Here is a 27,643-nt window from a genome sequence, read left to right on the forward strand (position 1 = left end):
AAATGGAGTCCCTTCAAGGGGTTCAGCTTCTTAGGGAAGGCTGGACCTTCAGAAAGGCTCAAACCAGTCGGGAAATAAACAGAGACCAGACCAGGATGTACGAAAGCAAATCGGCTATAAGCCTGATCTTTATTGACTACAGGACTGTTGGCAACAGGATTCCCACTCGCATGGCAGGCAACAGAGAGAGAACCCCGAACAAAAGAATCTCTGGACATTTATACATTTCGGTTACAATACAGGTCAATAGAACAGACATTGCCATACGTTTGCGGAGAGATTACAGCAGATAAGCAGGGTATCGGAAGGGAGGGGGAAGGTTGTGATAACGTATGTCATTGTTGTGCTTAGGTGTACATAAAGGGTTTGGGGCTGGTTCCTGTTCTTGATTGTTCCGCTAATGATGGTGTTTTTCCTTTATCTCCAGGCACCACGGAACTGCCCTGAGAGGGCTAAGTGAAGAAGTCATCTGACAGGATTTCCTCGAGGAATATATTTGACAGGATTTGGGGGGGGGGGCTGCGTTTGCATGTATATCAGTGACTTGACTCGTGAGCCTTTATTTATCCTAATAAAACCCTTTTGTCTGAGACAGATGAGTTTATGTAAATATTTGAAGGGAAACAGCATTGCAACACGTAGCCAAACTTGCTTTAAAGATATATGACTTAAGGAAACATTGAGGATATAGAGATACAGAAGGATACATTTTACATACGGTACATTTTATGAGAGGCATGGATTGTATATTTATTAGGGAAACATACGTAGATATACAGAAGTCATTTATGTATAATCATAAGGTAAAGGCTACTGGTTTTCCCAGTAGGGATGTATGGAAGTGAAAGCTTGACCATAAAGAAGGCTGATCGCCGAAGAATTGATGCTTTTGAATTATGGTGCTGGAGGAGACTCTTGAGAGTCCCATGGACTGCAAGAAGTTCAAACCTCTCCATTCTTAAGGAAATCAGCCCTGAGTGCTCACTGAAAGGACAGATCCTGAAGCTGAGGCTCCAATACTTTGGCCACCTCATGAGAAGAGAAGACTCCCTGGAAAAGACCCTGATGTTGGGAAAGATGGAGGGCACAAGGAGAAGGGGACGACAGAGGACGAGATGGTTGGATAGTGTTTTCGAGGTTACCAGCATGAGTTTGACCAAACTGCGGGAAGTAGTGGAGGACAGAGGTGCCTGGCGTGCTCTGGTCCATGGGGTCACGAAGAGTCGGACATGACTAAACAACAACAAGGTAAAGGCACATATAGTGGGGAAAGTAGGAGAGTCTCAGAGGCACGAGGGGTTCATAACTTTTACACACACACACCCTTGACCAAGTGAGTGACATTTATTCTTATAACTCAGCAAACTGTCTTCCCTTTGGCATAGCCAGTGTTTAGGATTGCTTTGCCAAGTGCATGCAATTACTTCCTCAAAGACATTTGCCAGAGCAGTAACATGCAGGACAAAGAACTGCAATTTGCCACGGAAGGAGCACACCATGAGGAGCTCTGCGTGACATTAAGGAAAGTTAATTGAGAGGCACACTTTGCACTTAGTTCTCGCTCTGGAAAGAAATGAAAAGCTATAATTGCTGAACTCCTCGAGCCCTTTGTGAAGGACTATAGAATTAGGCATCAGGTGGCTTCCAGATAAGACCGGCTGGGACAAACAGAAAGTATCGTGAAAAGATTAAAACAAAATGTAATAGCAAACATGGTTTGTGTGGACAGAAAGGGAAATGACTCCTAATTAAATGAATCATTTCTTTGGAAATGCCATAACACAGAAAAAACTATTCACAGTCCTCCAGAAATTAAGCCCATTGACATGAATAGCAGCAGTTGCACAATAACACAACCCTCCCATTCATTTCAGCAATGAAATATCTCAGTGGCTCATCCCTCCCTGTGAACTCCATGGGACTTGCTTCAGAGTGATGGCATGTGGATTAGCCTCTCACCTGTGTGTTTCAGTAGTTCACCTAAGGATGCAGTGAAGAGAGTCAATATGCCTCTCATGTGGAAGAGCATCTGAAATTTCAACCAATTATTATTTTTCTGCCTGCACTGTGCCAGGCAAAATGTAACCAGACATTATTCAATCAAGGTGTGTGAATGAACAAGAGAACTTATTTTCAGATTTGTAGACTTCTGATAAGGGTTGTTGTAGACCCCCACCACAAAGGGGCCAGAAACTAAGGGCCGAGTAGAACAGAGTGAGGGGATTAAATTCAGTTTGCATTTAAAGGCAAACCTACCAAAATCACACATTGATTTTGGAACCCTACATGAATGCAAGCACAGCCATCCTGTGAAATTTAACTAGGCAGGCCGTTTGTCTAATACAGGAGGACTTTTCTTCATTTTAAACTGAATCTCTCCAAAATTCAAACCAATTTTGACAACCCAGTCAATACTAAAATTATAGAAGATCTAACAGATGTGGCGACCCAATCCTAATCATTTAGGATGGGTTGCACCACCACTTAGGTCAGAGGTGGGGAATCTATGGTCCTCCAGATGCTGTTGGACTACAGTTCCCATCAGCCCTAGTCAGCATGGTCAATGATCAGGGATGATGGGAGTTGGAGTCCAAAAATATAGAGGGCCACCCCATTATATATATATATGCTAAATAGCAATACAGCTGAGGAGCCCCATTGAAGCCAATAGGCCAACCCAATTAGCTGGGCCAAACCTGCACAGATTCAAAGTCCAGTGCTTCTCTTTAGCACTGCCACATTTTAGACAATGCAATGGCAGTTTGGAGACTTCCTTTGTCTCTTCCAACTTTGGGCGTCAATTTTATCCCTGTTTTCCTCACTTTTATTCAGGCAGTGCATGGCTTGCTTAAGCCTCACCCTCCCTCCCTCCCTCTCCTGTTTTAAGATTAGCAGCCTGCCATGAGATTGCTACTAATCTGTCTGATGCCTTTTGGAAAGTCAAATGAGAGGTGGCAGTACAGCTTCCACTAAAGAGAGAGAGAGACTTCACAGCCTCTAGCGCTGTCTGTATTTTACACAATTACCATCTATAGGAAACAGGCCTTTTGACAGTCAAAAAATCTGAAACCTGCATAGCGAAGCTTGGAAGCAGTAACTGTGATATTGAGAACAGGGAAATCAGAGCACAAAACTTGACCCAGATTATCTCATGGAGATCAGTTAATCCCTACTGTATTTCTTCACGGCACACAGAAAGGAGACCAGCAGCATCACTAAAACATTTCGAGATTAAAGTTGGTACTTACGGGTACCTGTACATTATGATGAAACTGAGTTGTCCATGCCTGGCTTGGACAACACTCTTGAGTTCACGATGGACACAAACATGAAACTTGTTAGGTCTCAGGTACTTAACAATTTTACATTTCAAACTGGTCAAAGCTGCTCAGGATCTGGTTGTTTTCCCAGAGTGGAGCACAGTGTTACACAGGGAGTGGCTGTCACCAAAAACCCTGTGCTGTGGTCTTCCCCTGACATATGACAATATATAACTTTGTGTCAAGGGCATAATATTTTTTTGGAGGTTGCGTGCCACCCCCAATCTCTGCTGAGCAGTAGCAAGATTCCTGGGGGTTCCAGGCACTCACCAAGGGTTGTGTTTCCGTTGGGAAAATTGAGGAACAGTCAAGGCTAGTGTCGTTAAGAAATACAGTGGTGCCTCGCAAGACAAAATTAATCCATTCCGCGAGTCTCTTCGTCTTGCGTTTTTTTCGTCTTGCGAAGCACGGCTATTAGCGGCTTAGCGGCTATTAACGGCTTAGCGGCTTTAAGAAAAAGGAAACAAACTCGCAAGAACTTGCAAGACGTTTCGTCTTGCGAAGCAAGCCCATAGGGAAATTCGTCTTGCGGAACGACTCAAAAAACGGAAAACTCTTTCGTCTTGCGAGTTTTTCGTCTTGCGAGGCATTCGTCTTGCGGGGCACCACTGTAGGTTTTACTTTACACCTAAAGTCTTCAATGGAGACGGTGCAGGACATTATACCCTAACGGTGTCTCTCATCATCCCTGGCAGAGCTTTAGCAGGTTCAAAGCCGCAATCATGGCTCTCACTCTCTTGCTGCAGCCTCCTCCAGTTAGAGTCAAGATGGTTCTGCCTACTTCCTCCTTCTTGTTCCCAGAACACCTTTAACCTTTCAAAAGGGACACATTTTCCTGCGACACCACATCCCCCTCAATCGCCTTGGCAACCTTCCAAATCTCTTTTCTTTGTCCACACCTTGGAGGGTGCGGGGAGGAAGGATAGCTTTTTTGTATTGCCAATGGCCTTCAGTGTCCTAGTACCTTGGTTCCCCATTGTTTCTCAACAGCTCTGCACTCAGGCTAGCCCAGCCAGGCTGGTTTGCATAAGCTAACCTAGGAATTTCTTCTCTGGCACAGTTCTGCCATTTGTATTTTTTCATCATATCCCAAATATTATCTAAATGCTGCCATTTATTAATTTCATCAATAGATTCTGGTACCCCAGATGACAGGGACGCGGGTGGAGCTGTGGTCTAAACTACTGAGCCTCTTGGGCTTGCCAATTTGAAGGTTGGCAGTTCAATCCCCGCGACAGTGTGAGCTCCCGTTGCTCTGTCCCAGCTCCGACCAACCTAGCAGTTTGAAAGCATGCCAATGCAAGGAGATAAATAGGTACCGCTGCGGCAGGAAGGTAAACAGTGTTTCTGTGCACTCTGGTTTCCATCACGGTGTCCTGTTGCGCCAGAAGCAGTTTAGTCATGCTGGCCACATGACCTGGAAAGCTGTCTGTGGACAAGCGCCGGCTCCCTCGGCCTGAAAGCAAGATGAGCGCCGCAACCCCATAGTCGCCTTTGACTGGACTTAACCTTCCAGGGGTCCTTTACCTACCCCAGATGATCTATGAAAATATCATTGGGACTCTCCCCAATCCTGCCCTGATATAACTGGCATGCTGGTGTTTTAGGAAATACACATGATCCTGCTGTAGTTAGGTTGTGCTGACTGGAGATCAATATCACCCACAAGGGGCACATGGGGCAGATTCTCACTTCAAAGTAATTGCTGAATGCAATTCTGAATGGACAAGATATGCAACAGAACCAGTGTGGTGGTTAGAGTGTTAAGAGTAGGTAACTGGGAGACCAGGGATCAAATTCCCACTCAGCCATAAATCTCACTGGGTGACCTGGAGTCAGTCACAGTCTCTCAACCTAACCTTCCTCACAGAGTTAAATAAAAATGAGAGGGGTGAAGAACTGCGCACACCACCTTAAGGTTTTTGGAGGAAAGGGGGAATATAAGTGTCAGTATAAACGAACAGGTATTTCAAACTTAAGCAACAGAGGAAGTGTCACATTCTTAGAGGATGTAATGACCTATGTTCCAATATCTTCCCAGTCCTTTAAGAAGAATGGGGCAACTAGCAGATTCATAATTCTGAAGAGCCTGGGGGGAAATATTAATACTCCATTATTCTAAGATTAAGAACCTGTCCTTTACAACAACCATAACTCTTCCATCATACATCTAGAAACCTAAAGGATGTCTACCTGTGCTAGCCCGATGACGGTCCCTGTTAGCAGGGGCCACCTCAAGCAGAAGTCATCCGCAGAACTGCACAAATAGGGCACTGAAAAGGCGATTTTGATCCTTCCTTATTCCTTTCTTCATGCATTCTCTCTGCACCACCACCCTGACTTCAGATTCCTTCAGGGAAGGAGGATACACAAGACAAACATCATCATGGGATGGTTCATCAGAATCCAGGCTCTGACACGACACTGACATACACCTGGAATCATCCATAAAGTGCATCCTATCTACAACTTCACATCATATTCATAGAATCCGAGTTGGAAGGCACCCTGAGAATCATCTAGCCCAACCCCCTGCAATGCAGGAATATGCAGCTGTCCTAAATGGGGATCAAACCTGCAACCTTGGGATGATCAGCACCACGCTCTAGCCAACTTGGGATGATCAGCACCACGCTCTAGCACCACGCTCTAGCCAGGCAGACAACAGGGCATCTGTTCTCCTTACCAAGTTTAGGCACATGCCAAGGTGGTTCTTTTCGTCTGCCTCCTCGTCGTTTTTTAACCGCACAGCCAGATTTTCAAAGATCTCCTTACAAAGATCTTGTGGTGCTGCACAATTTTAATATTAAAAAAGTTTAATATCAAATTAAATGGTTTATTTGGGGTTGATATAATACGGTTTCATAACTGGCAACTAGACCCTTCCCCTCCCTGCTCCCCTGTTCACAACTTGCAGTCTTTATTTACAACTAAATGGCAAGGCTGTTTTTCCTTTGCGTGATGTGGTACTGCTGAAGCCGTCTCGCCAGCTCTTCCACCTTCTCGATGCTCGAAATGCTGGTCTCGCTGCTGCTACTGGTGGCAGCCGTCCTAACAAGTTGAGGGGTGCTCTGCTGGCGCAAAGGAGAACCAGAGCTCCGGAGGGCCTCAGTTATCCTAAACTCTGAAGCATTTGAAGGCAGCCACGGCTTTCTACCTCGTGAAGAATGAGGACGTGGTAAGCCACGATAAGTAGGTGCTGGCAGGGGGGGGAAAGGGGTGGAAGAAAAGGCGAAGATCGGTGAGATTAAACAAAACAACACACACACCCCAGCCTGTTAGAGGAGATGTAAGAGCAACAGAACTCATTACAAACTGCACAGGAAAACATAAAAGGCATCTGGACTGTCCAGCAGTGAATAGATATGAGGGAAGGAGACAACATTAATGGCCGCAAAGCTGCCTGATCTGCCATAAGAGACTGATGGAGTACGGAGTTTCGTCACGCAAGCAAAGGTGTGCATGTGTGGAGCTTCATTTTCATTTGTAGTTATGTGAATGGTTGCAATTTTAAAAATGACTCACGTAAACACCATTGGTTTAAATAGGGGCTACTTTTTACGTTTTGCTTTATTGCTGGTGATGAGTTCTGTTGCTCTCGTGTTTCCCCCCAATGTATCTGCTTGTTTATTTTAATAAAATAAATTTGGAAAGTTGGGTTTTAGTCAAAATATCCTTTTTCTGTTGGAAAAGCTTGTGAAGAAAACATGAGCGGCATTTAAAAGCGCCAGCTTCCCCCAAAATACAGCTTCTCTGAATTGAAGTGGATCAACATTTGGAGGTCACGACATTTGCTCCCTTAATTCAACCATTTTCATTTCAGCACAAGAGATTTTCCTCTGCAACCACCTTATGGAAATAACCATGTTTCTGCAGAAGGCAGGATCTTTCCCCTGTGGTCAGAGGGCAACATGAGTTTGGCAAACCAGACTTTGAAAAACGGATCTTATGTGTGCTTTTTAAAGGAAAACTGGAGGAAAGGGAAACAAAGGTATCTGGAATCTGAAAAAAACGAAATCCATAAAAACAGCTGCACATAAAATCTGTTAGAAAGTAACCATGCCAATGGATGCACAAGGAAATCATGTTTTATTAAAGTCACGTTTTAAGATTTACAACATACACCATACACTAATGAAGGTAACAGTGATTTATGCTAACAAAGATTTAAGTATGGAAGAGGTCTAGCTATCCCGAAACAAGGTGGACAATACAATATGAGACAATTCTAACAATAACCATGCTAGACATTATTTTCTAGACAGGAGATGAGTACTTATTCAAATAAATGGAAGCTGCACACATTTAATCAAGGTCTACTTTAGATAAGAGTCCATTTGGTCTGCGGACTTAGGATTTAAAATTCTATTTCATTCAACACTTTCACAGAAAATTCAAAACTAGCAGTCAGTGCTTATCTTTAAGAAAGGCACCATCACCATTCAGCATGGAAACTCTGGCTTGCTACTAAAGAGATGAAGACTGTGCAGGCACTGTCAATTATTTGCTGATCGTCATACATAATGCTAAACCAAATTATGGCTTAGCGTGCGGGTTCTGAGAGAGGAGGCTGAGGCCACTTTGCTTCTTACTCAGTCCTTTTGCTGTCCTGTGGATTCAGACGACATGCTACCATGACTTCGCTCACAGCAGACGGAAATCAGCCGCGCTCTCCTCTCCAGGATCCTGCAAGTTTGTGCTAAGCCATAGTTTGGCCTAGCATTATGTGCAACCTGAGCCACTGCATGAATGTGGGAGATCAGCCTTGGATAATACGAAGGCATAGTCACTTTGTCATCCAGCAATGCAGATTATTTAACACATTGATCAAACAAAACCAGGAGACATCATGTGTTGACTTTTCTTTTTCTTGTTTCGTTTCCAAAGTATTGAGGGAGTTGAAAAGGGTCTGCTACCATAGGACACATTATCAGAGAACTATTATAAGGCAATGTTTCCCAAACTTGCTGTTTTTTGCGCTACAACACCCATCATCGCTAACTAGCAGGATCAGGAATGATGGGAATTGTAGTCCAAAAACAGCTGGAGACAAGTTTGGGAAACAACGTATAAGGGATTTACACTGCAAGCCTACAGAGGTCTACTCAAAAGTAAGCCCCACTAGTTTCACGTGACTTACTCCCAGGTAAGCATGTGTGGGATTGGAGCCTTCGTATGTAAATTGTACTGTATTGACAGTAAACCATGATTTGCAAGAGATATTCAACATACAATATATATACCGAATTTGCATGTGGGTCAGTACATTCACCTTGATATCTGAAGCACATTCTCAGAAAGGGGGCAGAAATACACATTCCAGGTTCGTCCCTTGATGACTAGCATGTGTAAAAGAGCCGACAAACACCAAACATCTGACAAAACTCTCATTTTTCATCGCATCATTGCTTCAGACTTTTCAAACATCAGATAATTTATTGGGCTTTTCCCCATGCTCAGTTGCAAGCTGCACAATGGGACACTGGGTTGCATCCCACGAAATTCTACTCAAGAGTAGACCCACTGAAATTAGTGGACTTAAGTTAGTTGTGTCTATCAATGTGAATGGGTCTCCTCTGAGAAGCAGTAGCACTAGATTCAACCCACTGTGCCATTCATGTGCATGTATGAATCAGACATAGGAGGGTAAGTCTGTAGTAACACCATATTACAGCAACACAATAAAAACACAAAGAAGGAGGGATACAAATGCCTATCTTCTGAGACAGGAACCTTCCCGGACTTGGGGAGTTGTGCAACATAACTATTGCTTTTTACTGAGTAAAAAATAAAAATAAAAAAAGAAGTTTTAAAGGCAATTCACTGAGAACAACAAATTGCTAGAACAGGCTAAAAGGACTTTATAAGAAATTTTACATACAAACTGGAGAAATGTTGATTTGGATTACTAGAAAGACATAAGAAGGGTCATACTGCACTGTCTGGGTGACTAAAAGTTAAAGGTTAGGCTTGGGAGGGAAATCTGGGTAAAGTTACACCCTGCAGAGGGGTAAAAGCAATTCTGGAGTGCATAATTGTCAGGAAAGCAGAAGTTTCTCTTTTTAGTCTCTTCTCTTCTCACTCACTCACTCACTCACTCACTCTCTCTCTCTCTCTCTCACCCACACACACATATGGAGAAGAAATAACTGGGGGGGGGGAACCTTTATCACATATTATATCTATAATGTGATAATGGGTTTTTTCAGTTATTTCTTCTCCGTTCTTTTCTTCTTTCTCTTTTTTATACAATTGTGTTTGTTAAGGATAATGAGTATTCAATTTTATATTTTCTTTTTAATCACCATTATTATTATTATTATTATTATTATTATTACTACTAGATATGTTGCTTTTTATTATCTTGTTATAAATGTGTTGGGATTTTTGTGCACAATATGTTGAAAACCTTCAATAAAATGTTTTTGGTTTGGTTTTTTTAAAGAGAGAACAAGGAAGTTCTTAACGTGGCTCAACAGAACAAAATGGTGGCAGTTTTCCTGGAGACCAATATGGCATATCAAGGGAGGTAGTAGTCACTTGGGTATTTGCCAAGGAATGGAAACCCAAACTCCAAAGCACTGTATCCCTGGAGAAAGTATCATTCCTACAATATGCTGGAAGATCAGGGACAAGTGTCTCTTGTTAGGCCAACTGAGAAGATCTCGATTAGGAACGTGATACAGAAAGCAAGGATTAAAAAGAACCCTTGGGCTGTGAAACAACCAAAGTACAGAATCCTAATCGCTAGGCAAAGTTATAGTAAATATGGAGTAAATAGACCTAATGCAAGCTTTCCATTTTAGATATATCTGACTTCACAACATCACTGGACTCCTGCTCTAGTTCACTTGTTGTACCTGCACATCCATCTTTGATATGGGAGGGTGGCGACAAACTACTTTCTCTTATTTTCACTGTCCTTCTGGGGGCAGCCAGCTGCTCATCAGAGGGCCATGCTTTGCAGAGATCCTTCCTGCTCTTTGCTCTTCCTTTTCTGTTGTCCTTCTTCTTCCATTCGCCTCCAGCAGAGATGCATTTAGTCTCTGCCTCTTCAGCCGCTCTATGGAAATGCTTCACAACTTTTATGTTTGGTCTAGATTAATTCAAAGCAGCAGATTAGCTAAATGGAGGCAGACAGGATTTCAGCAACCGGTGTGTTTTTTTCCTCCAACTGAGATGACAAGCAGAAACTTGTGAAAGTTCCCAGGCGTTATCTGATCGCAATTCTGCCCTGTACCCATTTCCCATTCTTCACATACTCGGTTTGTGCAGACTCTCTATGACCTGGTAACCTCTAGGTTAGATTACTGCAATGCGTTATATGTGCAGCTGCGTCTGAAGATGGTTCAGAAACTTTAGCTGGTGCCGAATTCATTGGCCAGGTGGCTCACTGGGGCAAGACTGCTTGAGCATATAACACCAACCCTGACCCAACTACACTGGCTTTCAGTTAGTTTCCAGGCCCAATTCAAAGCATTGGTTTTGACCTTTGAAGCCTTAAATGGCACAGGACCGCAATAGCTCGAAGAATACTTCTCCCCATATGAACCAACCCGAACCCCACAATCATCATCTGAGTCCCTTCTTTGTGTGCTCCCACCCCCCAAGAAGTCCAGAGGGCGGCAACACGAGAACGGGCCTTTTCTGCAGTGGCTCCCTGTTTGTGGAATGCTCTCCCCAGGGAGGCTCACCTGGCCCCTTCATTACTTATCTTTATGCAGCAGGCAAAAACTTGCCTCTTCACCCAAGCTTTGGCTAATTACACAATCTATGACCTTTTAGCTGTACAGTGGTACCTCGGGTTAAGTACTTAATTCGTTCCAGAGGTCCGTTCTTAACCTGAAACTGTTCTTAACCTGAAGCACCACTTTAGCTAATGGGGCCGCCCGCTGCCGTCGGAACACAATTTCTGTTCTCATCCTGAAGCAAAGTTCTTAACCTGAGGTACTGTTTCTGGGTTAGCGGAGTCTGTAACTTGAAGCGTACGTAACCTGAAGTGTATGTAACCCGAGGTACCACTTTATTTGTTTGTTATTATGGTATGTATTTTTGTGTTTTTATACTGTAAACCGCCCCGTGATCCTTAGGCAAAGAGAGGCATAGAAATGTAATAAATAATTCTAAACCACTTATACTTTTTTACATCTCCATTCATACATCAACACACACACACACACACCAGTTCTTGTTACAATGGTGTTGCCCTATTATCTCTCTACACCCCTTCCTACCGCACAGCCCATCTGTCTCTAGGTCATTTAATATCTCTGGGGTATTTTGGTTGGGACTGCTGTTCTTGCTTTGCAGAATCAACATTATTACTGTCATCATTCCAGGATTTGTATCGGTAGCATTGCTTGATATTTACCTCATCTCACACAAATGTGTACATCTATACATATTTATGAAATGGAGGGGAAAATGGGATTCAAGTATACTCACACAAGATAATCCATCATTCGGGTCATATTTATGTAGCAGCAGGAACAGGAATACCTTCTATGGCTGATTTTAATAAGCCCATTTCGTACACAGAATGCCTGCAGCAACAAAATCACCACATCTTTAAACTCAGTGGCTTTTATCTTGTCAAACCAACCATTCAGATGAAGAAACTTGTACATGGAAGTAAAAAGAGTCAAGTTTCCAAAATGCAATGGTTTATTTATTTTTTTAAAAGGGGGAAATAAATTAGACACAATGGATAAAAGGATAACTTACTAGAATAATTTGAAACACAGCAGAACATATGGAAAAACAGTTATTGGTGCCAAGTGAAGAGTAGATTAATAGGTTGTTTTAAGGATGAAGTTTCAGAGCAGTAAGAACGACATTAAAATAAAGCGGAACTGAATGAAGAGAGTCCTTATTAATCAGATATATTTCTTATGTTAATTGCTCATTTTTCCTGTCAGCTAGAGTCGACAGGAAGAAAGCGTGCAAGCCAAGCTCTATGGTTCCACCAAAGGAAAAGACGCTATTAGTGTCAAGAATAAAAAGCACTGCAGTTTTCAAGGTCTGTCCGCCTGCCGTCTTACCTTTTTGTTGTTGTATTTCAAAATGGTGTAGACTTTATCATCTAAATCAGATTTTAGTGGGGTTGCTATGACAGTACCAGGTACATAATACTCGTCTCCCAATTGTTTCCTAACTCTTACAAATACATAGTCTCCAACCTGTAGAACCAGAAGAAGAGTTAAGTTGAGTACATCAGTTTTAAATTATAATGGTCCAAAGGTCCTATCTTCTTAACCATTAACAGAGACAAGAATGCAATTACAGTGGTACCTCAGTTTTTGAACGTAATCCATTCCGGAAGACCATTCAATTTCCAAAACGTTTGAAAACAGAGGCACAAAGGAATTTAATTGAGGAAATTGAGAAACACTCAGAGGAAGCCATTCAACTTCCAAGGCGCATTCGAAAATGGAAGCATTTACTTCCGGGTTTTCGGCATTTGAAAACTGAAATGTTCAACTTCTGAGACGTTAAAAAACTGAGGTACAACTGTACAGTCATACCTTGGATCTTGAATGCCCTGGAACTTGGACGTTTTGGCACCGCAAATTTTTGTTCCAGTTTGCAAATGTTCTTTTGGAACCCTGACGTCCGACAGGGCTTCTGTGGCTTCTGATTGGATACAGGAGCTTCCTGCAGCCAATCAGAAGCCGTGATTTGGTTTTCGAACGTTTTGGAAGTTGAACAGTCTTTCTTAATGGATTCCATTTGACTTCCAAGGTACGACTGTATACCTTGTGAGCTTACAGTTTCAACTAAAAAAACAAAAACAAAAAACTCAACCAATGCCTTTATTCTGCAGCTAAAGTTCTCCTCCCCAAAGAATCCAAGTGGCTTAAACCCAAACTTTACTCACCTGCGAATCAGGAAGTGAAATATTATGGCCATACTATTCCTTGTGTAGCAATGGAGTAGGGCAAAGCGCATTGTTGGCAACTTAGAAATGTCCTTAAAAATGTGTCAGCATGCATTCATCATGTGCCACAAGTTATGATACCACCGCATAGCTGGCATTTACATTTAAAAACAAACAGCTGAATGAAATGTACTCTCACTAATCTCATGTATCATACTGTTTTGGGTCTCCAAGACGTTTTTGCTGCCTGAGTGGCAAAGCAGAAAATGGCGCTCTCCCACACTGCCACCACCTCTTCCACCACTGCTGTCTACCACCACTGCCTCATTCACTGCTGCCGTCTGAGGCGACTGGAGGCAGTCCAGGGATGCACCAGCACACTGAGGGCAATGGGGGAAGAAAAAAGGAGGCCTGAGAGGAGCAGCTGCCAGCAGCAGCAGTTCTGCTTTTTTTACACAGTGGCCGCAGGCGACAAGTACAGGAGGTAGCGAACTGTTCAGAGGCCTGGATCTGCCACCCTTCGCAGCTGTCCCCAGTCTGCCTACCACCTGAGGTGACTGCCTCACCATGTCTAACAGGTGGGCCGGCCCTAGCAACATGTCCTTCCCTCTGTGACTGTGTCCCTTCTTTATAGAAATACAGTCATACCTTGGGAGTCAAATGGAATCCGTCTCAGAAGTCCGCTCGACTTCCAAAACGTTCGGAAACCAAAGCGCGGCTTCCGAAACCAATCAGAGGCCACGGAAGCCCCGTCGGACGTTCGGCTTCCAAAAATAGTTTGCAAACTGGAACAGTCACTTGCAGGTTTGCAGGGCTTTGGAGCCAAAACGTTCAGAACTAAGTTGTTCGAAAACCAAGGTATGACTGTAGTTATGAAAGAGTATTATAGAATAAGTAATAAGTAACTCTGACTCCACTGAGCAACTACACCCTGCTTTTATATACAGAGAATCAAGGGGAAATGGTTCCTTTTGGTGGGGAGATGGCAGGATTCCTGCATATGCCCAGACACCTTTACCTCTTTTTCTTTTAAGTTTTCCTGTAAGTGTTTGGCACTGTGGGTTAAACCACAGAGCCTAGGACTTGCCGATCAGAAGATTAGCAGTTCGAATCCCCACAACAGGGTGAGCTCCCGTTGCTCGGTCCCTGCTCCTGCCAACCTAGCAGTTCAAAAGCACGTCAAAGTGCAAGTAGATAAATAGGTACCGCTCCGGTGGGAAGGTAAATGGCGTTTCCGTGCGCTGCTCTGGTTCGCCAGAAGCGGCTTAGTCATGCTGGCCACATTACCTGGAAGCTGTACGCCGGCTCCCTTGGCCAATAAAGCGAGATGAGCGCTGCAACCCCAGAGTCGGCCACGACTGGACCTAATGGTCAGGGGTCCCTTTACCTTTTTTAAGTGTTTCAGAAATTTTATTCACCAGAGTTGCACCTTATGGCTGGCCACTACATGGGTTCATCACCATTCACGTGCATCCTTAGATAAGTGTAATGTACTGAGTTGAATAGGATCCAAAAGGGAGCAGTCTGATTGGTCCTAGAACAATAGGATTCAGAATGCAGCAGTCTGATTGGTCCACAGGAGCCACCCAATCCAGCTCCAGGTGGAAGTGAATCCGCAACCTGATTGGCCTACAGGTGAATCCCAGAATTAGCCAATCACGTTGGGCCTATTGTGTAAATAATGTATATAAAGCAGATATTCTGGGGGAACTTCCATTCCTCCTCACCACTATAAGCTGAATAAAGAGCATGAAATCCACACTCGACTCCGAGTATATTTCAATAAGAAAGCCCAATATCAACCTCAGACAGGTAAGTTCGCCTGCTCTGGTCCCATTTGCACCCAGTAAAAAAGACCGTGCACCTTGGATGAGCTAAAAGGAAGGGGGCGCATTCCTTTAAGAAAGCACTATGTAGAGGAGAACATGCATGCACTTCAGAAATGGTAAATCGCCTACCTGCAAGGATGGACAAGGCATTGCACCCCCCACAGGTATAATGAACTTCAAGGGGACGATCTCCGTGTGCCCACAATTGAAATCAACAAGTGCGTAAAAAGGAGTGATGGTTCGTATTACCGTCCCTAAAACAAAGACCAGGAGAGAGAAAGCAATCCACGTTTCAGATTACATGCTGTGCTTTGCAGCGTGCGAAATAAATGGAAACAGCTTTTTTTAAAAACTGGTTTTCAAAGCTCAGTGCAGAGCATATGCACTGACTACAGATGAGGCAGCTCAACTGCTGGCAGATCCATTTACAGACTAATGGAACTGGGAAAGATCCCTTTCCTTGGGGTTGTGGAAACTATTGGAAAACTGACGTTAGCTTAAGCAGACAGTCCTGGGTGACATGGACCAATGGATAAGAAAATGTGTTCCTAATTCCGGCCCCACCACTGGTTGCAACCTGAGGGGTATTCAGCTTTCACATGTTAAAAGGCAGCATGTACCGCCCTCTCAACAGCAACCAGCCACAATGGCTATGCTCTACCTCCACTGTCAAGGCAGTATACTACTAAATGCCAATTGCCGAAAATCACATTTGGGCTCAGGCCCTCCATTGGCATCTGGTTGGCCACTGTGAGAACAGAACGCTGGACTAGATGGGACATTATCCAGGTCCATTAGAATGTTCTTACATTCAGGACTCGGCTACATTAGTAAAGAAACAGCGATGTGAATGCGCTATAAACATGCGACACCAGATGGTGCCAGAGAGCAGGAAATTTTTAAAATGAGGTTTTCCATAGATTTTTTTTCCTTTTGTTAAAACCAGTGCTTTTTTTTTCTTTAAAAAATGTTTAGGGGTACTCTCATTTCCCTACTCATATTGAAATACTGCCCCTCAGTGAGGCCAAACTTAGATTCACAAAATGTTTAGGGGTATGCACACCCCTGCGTCCCCCCCCCCAGAAAAAAGCACTGGTTCTGACTTACTCGTAGCGTGTTCTTTTCCCTGTGTTTAGATCCACCCTCAGTCGTGTGTTTAGAAGGTGCAGAAAGGGAACTTGAATATGTACCAATGTGTGTGCACAGAGCTGCTCGAAGCAAGGATCCTTCCTCCTTTGCAATGGCTCTTATGCACACGCATTCTCAAACCCACTGAATGCACAGCCAACAGTGGATACATAAGAGGGTAAGAGGGAAGAACTTCAGCATTCGATAGAAGTTTCCAAGTCTCACATACAACATTTGTGTTAAGTCTGTAATAGTAGATTGCCTGCATTGGGAGGGGGTTGCACTATGGGTAACTTTTGAGGTTGCTTCCAGTTCTTGTTAGTTTCTGTTTATGGCACTGTGCAGTGCTTAGAGTCACAAGACTCTGTTTCGCATTCCAGAGATTCCATGTACAACCAGGGTCTATTTGATTGGTCGTGCAAGAAGCAAACAACAATAAGCTTAAGTTCTTGTGAAGCTGAACTGAATGCACTATCTTATTCACTTGTGGATTGTGAATGGTTGTTACAATTGTGTAAAGACATGAGAATTCCTGTAAAGTGTCCAATCCAGGTTTATCAGGACAACAAAGCATGTTTGGCTTTGCTGACTTTTGAAGGTTGTAAGCAAAGCACAAAGCACTTGCAATTGAAGCTGCAACATGCTAGAGAATGTGTCCAGAAAGGACTCGTAACGGTGTCCTATATGCCAGGTAATGAAATTCCTGCTGATTTATTGTCCAAGGTTGTTCCAAGGGATCAACACTGTACCTATGTACAGAAACTGGGTTTGTACTGAGATTGTACTGACACACTGCCCAGTGGTGTTCACAGAAAGGGGGAGAATGTTAGTTTCTGTTTATGCCACTGTGCAGTGCTTGGAGTCACAAGACTCTGTTTTGCATTCCAGAGATTCCAGGCTGTTGGAAGTCTCACGGAAGACAGGAGATGGATGTGATGTTACTGGTTTCCTGTTCCTTTGTTTTGCGGTTGCTCTCTGATTTCACAGAGAGAGCATGTATATTTCTTTTCTGTCTGCGTAGTTAGAAATAAAACCTAGCAATGTAGCTCAAACCTCTCGTCTCTTCTGCTGTGTTTGATACTCCGATGAATGGAGAAGATGCCTGCAGCCTTATCAAAGGCTCAGGTTGTTAATCATCGTTGGAGGAGATTCCGAAGGCTCGACTGGAGGAGTAGCTCTGTCGAACGCAAGTTCCGACAGTTCTATGGTACCAGGTGCCCCTGACAGTCCCATGTGCGTCCTTCCTTTCTTCCCCACTGCACACTGCCAAGATTTTAAAATTCTGCACACACACGTAAGCATATACCCCCACATAGGCACTAATGCCCATTCCTCAAAATATGTATAGATCCTAAACATTTGAACCAGCATTGCCAACTATGTAATATCTCTGCATTGTGAGCTAAATATTACATTTGGTAACTGTCCTGGCTGATTAGTTATCACCTCCTGCTCCAAAGGACTCCTATCCACACGCCAGGTCTTGATACCGGTTTTAGGGTAGAATTCCAAGCCAAACAAACTACTATTTATAATGTAATTACCTGGGTAGTAAAATCCCGTGCTTTCTGATCTTGCAATGACCTTGTGGCCCTTGAGAGCATCAACCCTTTTCCCTTTCTGCGGCTTCTTTTCCTGTAGCTTTGATGAAAATTTCTGTGTTGCATATAAATGAGAAAGAGAGAGATTCGCCCACCCCCAGTTCTTGAGATGTACATAATAACTGGACAACAACAACAGAAAAAAGGGCATACAGTGGGGTAATATGCATAAAACAAAACTTTTGCAACTTTAGTAGTAAGCGCTTAGCACTTTTCAATGTGCTATGGGTTAAACCACAGAGCCTAGGACTTGCCGATCAGAAGGTTCAGCGGTTCGAATCCCTGCGACGGGGTGAGCTCCCGTTGCTCAGTCCCTGCTCCTGCCAACCTAGCAGTTCGAAAGCACATCAAAGTGCAAGTAGATAAATAGGTACTGCTCCGGTGGGAAGGTAAACGGCGTTTCCGTGTGCTGCTCTGGTTCGCCAGAAGCGGCTTAGTCATGCTGGCCACATGACCCGGAAGCTGTACGCTGGCTCTCTCGGCCAATAAAGCGAGATGAGCTCTGCAACCCCAGAGTCAGCCACGACTGAACCTAATGGTCAGGGGTCCCTTTACCTTTACCTAGTGTTCAGAATGATTTATTGGTCAAATGAGGGGCTGTAGATCAGTGGTAGGGCAGATGCTTTGCATATAGATGATACCAGATTCAATCCCCAGGACTTCCAGTGGCAAATATATCATTACAGGGCTAGGGAAGTTCTCTACAGCCATTGCTAATCAGGTTGGGAAATATGACTGAAGGAACCAATGGTCTGATTCAAAATAAATCAGCTTCATGTCTCAGCAGAGCATGAGACTCTTAATCTCAAGGTTGTGGGTTCGAGCCCCACGTTGGACAAAAGATCCCTGCATTGCAGGGAGTTGGACCAGATGATCCTTGTGGTCACTTCCAACTCTATGATTCTATGTTCCTACAGTTTCAAATCTTCTTTTGTAGAATAAAACCACAATGGGGTTCCTTCTGGTCAAGACCCCATCAACCTCATGAACAGCAAAACATTTTGCCCTAATCATGCCTTTGGAAACAAACAGCTGCTCCAGGGGGAAAATGGGGTGGAGAATAAAATATATCACCAGCAGATGGGGGGGGGGGGAATAATCTACGCTAGACAAGAAAAGGCTATGTGACATTGGAGAGATAATAAATGCTGCAGATGCCTTGGAGCATGAAAAGCAGGTATCTCAGGAGGAGAAACTTTGAGTGCTGCTGTTCCACCCACATATTGGCTTTTGATCCAGTGAAAGCTTCTGAGGGGCAGAAAGGGCATTTTCGTTCACCATTCCCACTGCAGCCCCTAATACCCACACCCAATTTGTTCCAAAGGTTTGAGGGAACCTCTGAAAGGTGGTTTTGGGGAGCAGCAGGGGAAAGAGGGTCGATCAGGGAAATAGCTGCTCCTATTCCTCTATTGGGATGCGGGTGGCGCTGTGGGATAAACCACAGAGCCTAGGACTTGCCGATCAGAAGGTCGGCGGTTCGAATCCCCGCGACGGGATGAGCTCCCATTGCTTGGTCCCTGCTCCTGCCAACCTAGCGATTCGAAAGCATGTCAAAGTGCAAGTAGATCAATAGGTACCACTCCGGTGGGAAGGTAAACGGCGTTTCCGTGCGCTGCTCTGGTTCGTCAGAAGCGGCTTAGTCATGCTGGCCACATGACCCGGAAGCTGTACACCGGCTCCCTCGGCCAATAAAGCTAGATGAGCGCCGCAACCCCAGAGTAGTCCGGGACTGGACCTAATGGTCAGGGGTCCCCTTACCTTTACCTTTATTCCTCTATTAGTGGAAGAACCCACCCAACCTCTGAGCATCCTCTCAACCAAATTATTGGGATCCATGCTGAGGGAACAAGTAAATCTAGCTCAAAGAATCTAATCTTTCAAGGGAAGCAGAACATGTTCCCAATCCCTCTTAAAAGCTACTAGCTTTGGATACTCATTTTCTGTAACAGGGCTACAACCCTCTTCTTCAGTGCCATGGATGTGCAAAATGCGCTAACACTTGAAAGGTGCTCTATTACATGCTAAGTCTTCTTCCTCCTTTATGCTTTTGCAATTACAATAACACTTCATTTTCTGATCTAAGGCAACCTAGTCTAAACTTATGTGTTCTGACTTTTATGGAATCTGTTTCAGACCAAAAAAATCTGCTCTGCACATTTCTGCCTTCTAGAAGAAGTCGTCAGTGCCTCCATAACTCTGTTTTGAGGCTCAGTAGATCTTTTAGACAGCATCTTAATAAGCAGAGACATCACCTTGTTGACATAGGTCCGTATAGTTAAAGCTATGGAAGTGAGAGCTGGACCATAAAGAAGGCTAATCCCGGAAGAATTGATGCTTTTGAATTATGGTGCTGGAAGAGACTCTTGAGAGTCCCATGGACTGCAAGAAGATCAAACCTATCCATTCTTAAGGAAATCAGCCCTGAGTGCTCACTAGAAGGACAGATCGTGAAGCTGAGGCTCCAATACTTTGGCCACCTCATGAGAAGAGAAGACTCCCTGGAAAAGACCCTGATGTTGGAAAAGATGGAGGGCACAAGGAGAAGGGGACGACAGAGGATGGGATGGTTGGACAGTGTTCTCGAAGCTACCAACGTGAGTTTGACCAAACTGCGGGAGGCAGTGGAAGACAGGAGTGCCTGGCGTGCTCTGGTCCATGGGGTCACGAAGAGTCGGACACGACTAAACGACTAAACAACAAAGATCTTTTAGCCATCTGTACAAACAACAGCAATGGTGCAACTCTATCCACAAGCTGAACAATACCAACTTTCCAGCTTTTTTTTTATAGCTTACATTAATTCAGCAGTAGGTCTGAACAGATAGTCAACTAAGGTCAGGCATATAAGGTTACTATTTCTCTTTCAGCATTAATAAGGCCATGTCATCAGTACTTTTTAAAAAATCAGATTTGTCCAAAGATTTAAATTCTAGGAAAACAGCATGGCATTCACTAATTAACTAATATACAAGGGAAATGTACCTTGCCAAACATCTTTTTCTAACATCAAGTCATGTTGAGTATAGCTCATGTTCAGGGTGTGTGTGCAAAATAGGTATACATTTAGGCAAGACAAATAAAAAAAGGGGGGGACTAGCCATTGTTTGAAACGTTTCATTTCTATCCTGAGCTCAACACCATGAATGACACCTGCATTTCTAACCACTCAGTCCTGAAGCTTTGCAGCTGCAGATTAGCAATTACTGAAGATGGGGCTCTGATTAGGCTGCTAATGCAGGTTGTCTCAGGATAAGTGATTGCACGGTGTTAATCACATCGCAGCCAGTAGCATATGTTGGCATGTCAGGACAGCAGGAGGGAAACACACCAGAAGGAACCGGTAAAGTGCAGAAAAGTTTCTGCTCCTGCAGAGCGGAGGAATGAACTGGTGGGTTAGAGGAAGATTATCAACAGCCACTGTACTCACTTAATGGACGCTTCCTATTTTTATTAGGATATAGCAAAGATTTTAGAGGTTCAAGGGCACCGGATATTATCTTCAATCATTATTATTAAGCCAGCCCTTTTTACAAGCGCCATTCACGGTGAGCCATACTAGCATGAAACAACTTCTCAGTGGCAGAGTTGAGATGCAGAATTAGAAAGGATCTCCTCTGCCTGTGGGGCAGGACACACAGTCATTCCAAGGCATCATGTGGATATTTGTTATGCAGAGGCTGACAGGGAGGAGGGTGCCTGTAGGGAACTGACCCACATGTCAGAAGACTGGTAAGGCATGATACACGCCAGAGAGGATCAAGGACAGAGGGGCTGTGAGGTGAGCAAGATGCTGCTGTGTTGCTGTGTCCTTACAGGGAGGAGACGTCTTGCAGTCATGCTTTGCGAAATTCAGGTGGCTGTGTCGAGGGACCAAAACCCAAAAAGGAAGCCACAGGGCAGTGACTGGCTACAGAGCTGACTCTGGGTGGTCTCTACAGCTTGTCTGATGTTTGTGATGGTCCCTAGTATCCCTCTAGGTCCTTTTCTCGGTCTGACACCTCTCATTTATTAATTGTATACCATTTTTCCTTGAAGGACAGGGCTGTGCCCCAAAATGCCCTCTCTGAGCTCTTAAGAGTCAGTACAGTCATACTGCGGAAGTTGAATGCCTTGCGATACAAACGTTTTGGCTCTCGAACACCACAAACCCAGAAGTGAGTGTTCCAGTTTGCGAACGTTCTTTTGGAACCCAAACATCTAACGCAGGTTCCGCAGCTTTCAAACAAACTTCCGGAACAGATTCCGTTCGACTTCTGAGGTACGACGGTATCTTATTTCTACTTCATGTGGCACACTATGCTGTAGAAGCGTTGGTCGTTTAGGTCACAGCTTTTTAAACTTTTCATGTTGGTGACACACTTTTTAGACATGCATCATTTCGCGACATGGTAATTCAATTTCGCCAGCAAACTGGAGGTTAAACAAACCCCTTTCCAGCCCCAGGAGGAGTGCGGGGAGCGTTCGCAAGGCACACCTACACACTGCAGCAGACACACTAATGTGTCGCGACACACAGTTGGAAGGCTCTGGTTTATGTGATCAAAACCGCAATCCTATGCATGCTTACTGGAGAACAAATTCCACTGAACTGGAGGTCTTCTGAGTAAGCATTTGTAGGTAAGATAAGGGCATTTTTCTAAAGCACTCTTCATTTGAACATAAGCCATCTCTTGTTTAACTGGTAGCAAAATGAGAGCTTTTCACTTTGTTAAGATTGAAAGAAATACACAATTGGAAATCTGCCAGAGGTCTGGCCTTTTCTCAAAAGATAAGCTCCCTCTGTAATGCTTGCCAAAGAGCTCTTTTAAAAAGAAATAAGGAAGAAGCTTTATTAGCATTTTAATAACACTTTTCTCAATAATTTTTTTGTTTCTCTGACTGAATGGTTGATTTAGCATAATCCTGCTGGGCGAAAGTTTTCGTTTATCAACTGTCCATTTCAAATTACAGATTACATCAGTCAATCAAAGCGTAGGGCATCATTTCCTCTCCAAGTAGCAGGTGCCTATTTCATACAAATGAGTGATATTTAAAGCCAAACTGGCTGCTAAATGTGCCGCCGGTTCCCTGCACAAGAGGTTTAGGGAAACTCACATCCCTGGTATGTTTAGAAAGTGCCAGTGAAAGCTGCTCCATCCCCATTATGCGCACAAAGAAAAACAACATTTTCATTTTATCAAAAGGTTACTGTTATGTACTAAGCATGGATCCTAGAACAATAGGCAAGTAGGATCCTAGAATGCAACAACTGATTGGACTGCAGGAAAAGACCAATCAGGCTCCAGGAGGAAGTTAATCAGCCTATTAGGCTGGTAGGATTGTAGAATGCAACAACTGATTGGCCTGCAGGAAAGGGCCAATCAGGCTCTAGGAGGGAAGCAGAATCAGCCAATAGACGGGACTCATTGTGTAAATAATGTATATAAAAGCCTGAGGTTTGGGGGGCAATTTAATCACTGTTTTACAAGCTGCAATAAAGAGCATGAAATCACTACAGGACTCCGAGTATATTGTAGTTACAGTCATGCATATTTGTCTAAGCCCAATACAATGCACCCTTGTAGGAGACGAACCATCACCCACATATGTTTCCATTTATATATTTTATAAAGTAGTATCTCACTCCTCAACATGTAACACAGCACTCAGGTTGGCTCTAAAAATCCCTCACTTCAGGGGAAGCAAGCAACCACCTTTGCAACTAAGGTCGCAGTCCTCAACATTTCAATTAGTTAACATTTTTTAAGTGCAGAAAAGGAATAATGCTGCATGTGACTGGCATACATCGGGAAGTTTCACAGTTCACATTTCTTGTCTGGTCTTTCTCAGAGGGAGTATCACAGTAACGTACAGATGCTGCGTTCACTCACAAGAGTAAACCATGGTTTGGCGCTAAAGGGATGAGCTGCAACAAGCCCAAACCAAGTATTGGGCTTGCATTTCCTCACCTCCTCCCACGTGGCTGAGCGGAGAACCTCTGCCTACTTCAGGTTTACTGAATCACTTGATTGAAAACAAGCTCTGGTCATCTATATAAGAAGCCAACCATGGTTAGTTTCATAACCATGGGTTACGAAGCTGGCTTATTAAGCCAGCGAATTCAAATAGAAGGAAGTGGTGGACTTTCCTTCCCAGAAGGTATTTAAACAATGGCTGGGTGGACATCTGTCAGGGGTGGTTCAAACTGCATCCTGCACTGTAGATCCTGCACTGAGCAACACGACCTTCAAGGTCCCTTCCAACTCTAGGATTCTATGATAGGGCACAAAGTGGCGACCCAGTGCCCATCTGCTGTTGCTGCTCGATGTAATGTTGCGCTTGAGGAAACCTGGGTTCAAATACCCAGTGAAGCCCAAAGCTGATTACATTTTAAGGGTTTCTTTTCAAGAAAAGAGATCTATTTTTTTCTCTTCAGGACAAAGTCGTGCTATATCATTTCCTTTCCATCTTTTATTTCCAGTATTTTCAATATGTTGGTTATGCTTGAAAACTATGCTGGTGGCATTGCCAATGAAGTGTGTACTCTACTGCTCTTTTAAAATGCACTTCACTTTGGCTTTTCAGTTCATCCCTAAGATTGCATTTCACAGATTTTTTATTTATTTATTTGCAAGCTGCCTTGTGCATTTATTGTAAAAAAACAACAACCCACAACCCCGCAAATAAATAAGTAATGAAATACCACCTACCTGTTTAGCAGGGCAGATCTGAAGGGGACAGATTCTCTGGGGTTCCTCTTTGGAAGCTTCTTTAAGTTCAATGGCCTGCTGTTCATACGTTAATCCTGTCAGAATCTCATCTTCCAACAACATCACCTCTTCGTAGGAGATGGGCCACTTCGCATTTTCTAAGGCCTGGAGCAAAGATTCCTTACGTTCTATATACGAGACCGGCTTGTTCTGTTCAAACCTAAAAGCGAAAACGGCACTTGCACTCTGAGGCTACATAACAAGAGATACTGTCAAGCTTTAGGGAAACCTATCCCTCCCACTGTGTCAACCAAGAAGCAGGTAAACAAGAAGAGTTCTTACCAAGTGGTTTATTCAATATTCACAGAGAGAGATAAGGGAATGTGGTCTCGCTTAGATAATGGTGTCGCTCCAAGTAAAGTCCCACCCCCTTAGTCCCTGTGCCAGCTGACCAGTGCTTTCTGCCTCTGAGCTTTCTGTTCTACTACTCTCAAGGCACGCCTGGTCCTGGGAGAGGAGGGGTCATGAATGCTTTCTAAAGACACTGAGTCTGTCATCTGTCTCTCCCCTGGTGCTTCTTCTTCCTGCTGCTCTCCCAATATGTCCCAGCTTCTCCCCTCTGCAGCCTCTGAACTATGACCTTCTGCAAACCACTGTTCTAAATCTATACTGTCCTCCTCTTCTGGGTAAGTTCAGGGAGAGAGGGGGGTGGTCCCCACCATTCCTCCTTAGTCCAATCCCTGACATCTACATATGTTGTGGGTGTCATGATCAACCAGTTGAAGAGTTTACAATAGACATCAGAAGGCTTAAGTTTGGTCAGAATCGAGTATACACTTCCTGAGTTAATGCAAAATACATTACTTCTGGTCAATGAGCCACCGTAGCCACTACAGGGGCGTGAAAATTTGCGACCCAGGGTTTATAGACTTGTCTACCCATGTACTATCTGAAACCAAAGGGGTACATTGGTTGCCAGGTGCAATTTTTTCCCCTGGCTCTCCTATGCCACTAAGGAAGAACAAGCAGCAGCCTCCTCTAGACAACTTCGCTTTGACTTCTGGAGGCTTCCCGGCTTCGGAAGTATGGTGATGGGGAAAGTTGCAACTATTGAACTTGGCTGTTTTATGCTGTTGTTAAAAGCATGGAGCCCCCGCGACGAAAAATGATGGCAAATTCATAGAGGTCAACAAGGGGCTCTTAGCTATGACAGGTAAATGGAACCTCCCAGGGTACAATCTGAAGGCACTTAAGACTACTACCCTGCTGAAGCTAAACAGGTCTGGGCCTGGTCAGTGCTTGGATGGGAGGTCGCTTGAGAACTGCCTTGGGTTCCATGATGTAAGCAAAAATAACAGTACCTACACAAGCACAGTATACATTTGCATTCCAGCTGCTGGGGACAAAGAAAGGCACTTCCCTTCATGTCCTGTTTGCAAACTGCCAGAATAATAAGGGTGACTGCTTCATGAAGCAGAATGCTGGACTAAGCAGACCTTCTTTTCCAATCAAGTAAGGTGGGACGCGGGTGCCACTGTGGGTTAAACCACAGAGCCTAGGACTTGCTGATCAGAAGGTCGGTGGTTCAAATCCCCGTGACAGGGTGAGCTCCCATTGCTCGGTCCCTGCTCCTGCCAACCTAGCAGTTCGAAAGCACGTCAAAGTGCAAGTAGATAAATAGGTACCACTCTGGTGGGAAGGTAAACAGCATTTCCGTGCGCTGCTCTGGTTCGCCAGAAGCGGCTTAGTCATGCTGGCCACATGACCTGAAAGCGGTACGCCGGCTCCCTCAGCCAATATAGTGAGATGAGCGCTGCAACCCCAGAGTCGGCCACGACTGGACCTAATGATCAGGGGTCCCTTTACTTTAACCTTAAGGTGGGACTTATCTTCATTTTGATCATACTGTGGTACTATGAGAAAACCATACATCGGTGGGTTGGACAAGGACTAATAAACTGAGACTGACTTCTGGCAACACAGGGCTCTGTGGGTGAGTGGGTCTGGGAAGTAGGTAAGTTGGCTGCCCTGGATGGGGTCGAACTCTCCTTGAAGGAACAGGAGCGTAGTCTGGGACTGCTCCATGATTCAGCTCTGTCACCAGAGGCTAAGGTGTCCTCAGTGGCTAGGAGTTCCTTTTACCAACTTTGGCTGGTAAGATAGCTACAGCCATTCCTGGACCAGAATAGTGTGAGCACAGTTGTCCATGCATTGATATCCTCAAGTTTTGGATTACTGTCATGCAGTCTATGTGGGGTACCCTTTAGCTTGGTGCAGGGGCTGTAGCTAGGTTGCACTGGGGAGCAAAACACCTCCAGTGTATATCAGCCTGCCTGTAATGGCTCCAGGGTTCTCAAATAGCAGCTAGAGCGTTATCACAGCAGTTGTTGAAGGAAGGAGTGGCAGACCTGCTCTCAATACACTGCAAGAAAAGGAACTACCACAGCTACCAACTCAGCAAGGGTCAGGTGACAGAAGAGCCCAATAGGGTTCCACTTGCTCCAACAAATCAACTATGAATGGGCTCCTGACAGAATTCATTACATAAGCACGGACTAAACAGCTCCTGGGCCTCCCTGTGTTAATTAATTCATGCAAATTAGCCTAGAACTTTGCAAAATTAAACATATTAGGCTATTGGTACAGGCTGGATACACTTCTTATGTGCCCAGTCATGAGAGAGGCATCCTGACCCACAAGAAGATGCAACATCAAGTGATGCTTTGCATACATGAAAAATATGACATGGCTTCCGTATCATTTCCTATTAGCCACAACCAATACCCTCCAACACTTCTCCAGTGAGAATAGGGACATCCTATTCCAAAACGGCGTTTCCGTGCACCTCTCTGGTTCGTCAGAAGGAGCTTAGTTACCGGAAGCTGTACGCCGGCTCCCTCGGTCAATAAAGCGAGATGAGCGCCGCAACCCCAGAGTCGGCCATGAATGGACCTAATGGTCAGGGGTCCCTTTACCTTTATTCCATAAGAATACCACCCCACCCATCTGACCGGGTGGCTTCCAACATACATAGAAACATAACAAAACATTAAACATTTTTTTTATATAAAAAACCTTCCCTATACAGGGCTGCTTTCATTTCTCCATCATTTCTCTGATGAAAAGAGGGATGTCCCAAGGAAAAGCAGGACTTTCCAGGATCGAATCAGAAAGAGGGATGGCTTCTGTAAATCTAGGA

At 44.2% G+C, this 27,643-nt stretch overlaps 1 protein-coding gene across 2 annotated transcripts in view; it reads right to left on the bottom strand.

Moving 5' to 3' along the window:
* Positions 1–7,386: 7,386 nt before the first annotated feature.
* The window catches only part of VWA3B (von Willebrand factor A domain containing 3B), a 73,877-nt gene continuing 53,620 nt past the window's right edge, over positions 7,387–27,643 (bottom strand). The window contains exons 23-28 of one of the 2 annotated variants that reach the window (XM_028727845.2): positions 24,445–24,664; positions 17,699–17,795; positions 15,156–15,280; positions 12,362–12,499; positions 11,766–11,863; positions 7,387–10,416 (exon numbers count right to left, since the gene is read on the bottom strand). In XM_028727845.2, coding sequence (XP_028583678.2) covers positions 10,104–10,416; positions 11,766–11,863; positions 12,362–12,499; positions 15,156–15,280; positions 17,699–17,795; positions 24,445–24,664 — 991 coding nt within the window. In that variant the 3' untranslated portion in view covers positions 7,387–10,103. Of the gene's footprint in view, positions 10,417–11,765; positions 11,864–12,361; positions 12,500–15,155; positions 15,281–17,698; positions 17,811–24,444; positions 24,665–27,643 lie in introns of both variants that reach the window. The other variant, XM_028727844.2, reaches the window with a different exon arrangement.

Source organism: Podarcis muralis, chromosome 4 (genome assembly GCF_964188315.1).
Source record: "Podarcis muralis chromosome 4, rPodMur119.hap1.1, whole genome shotgun sequence".
NCBI classification, from domain to species: Eukaryota; Metazoa; Chordata; class Lepidosauria; order Squamata; family Lacertidae; genus Podarcis; species Podarcis muralis.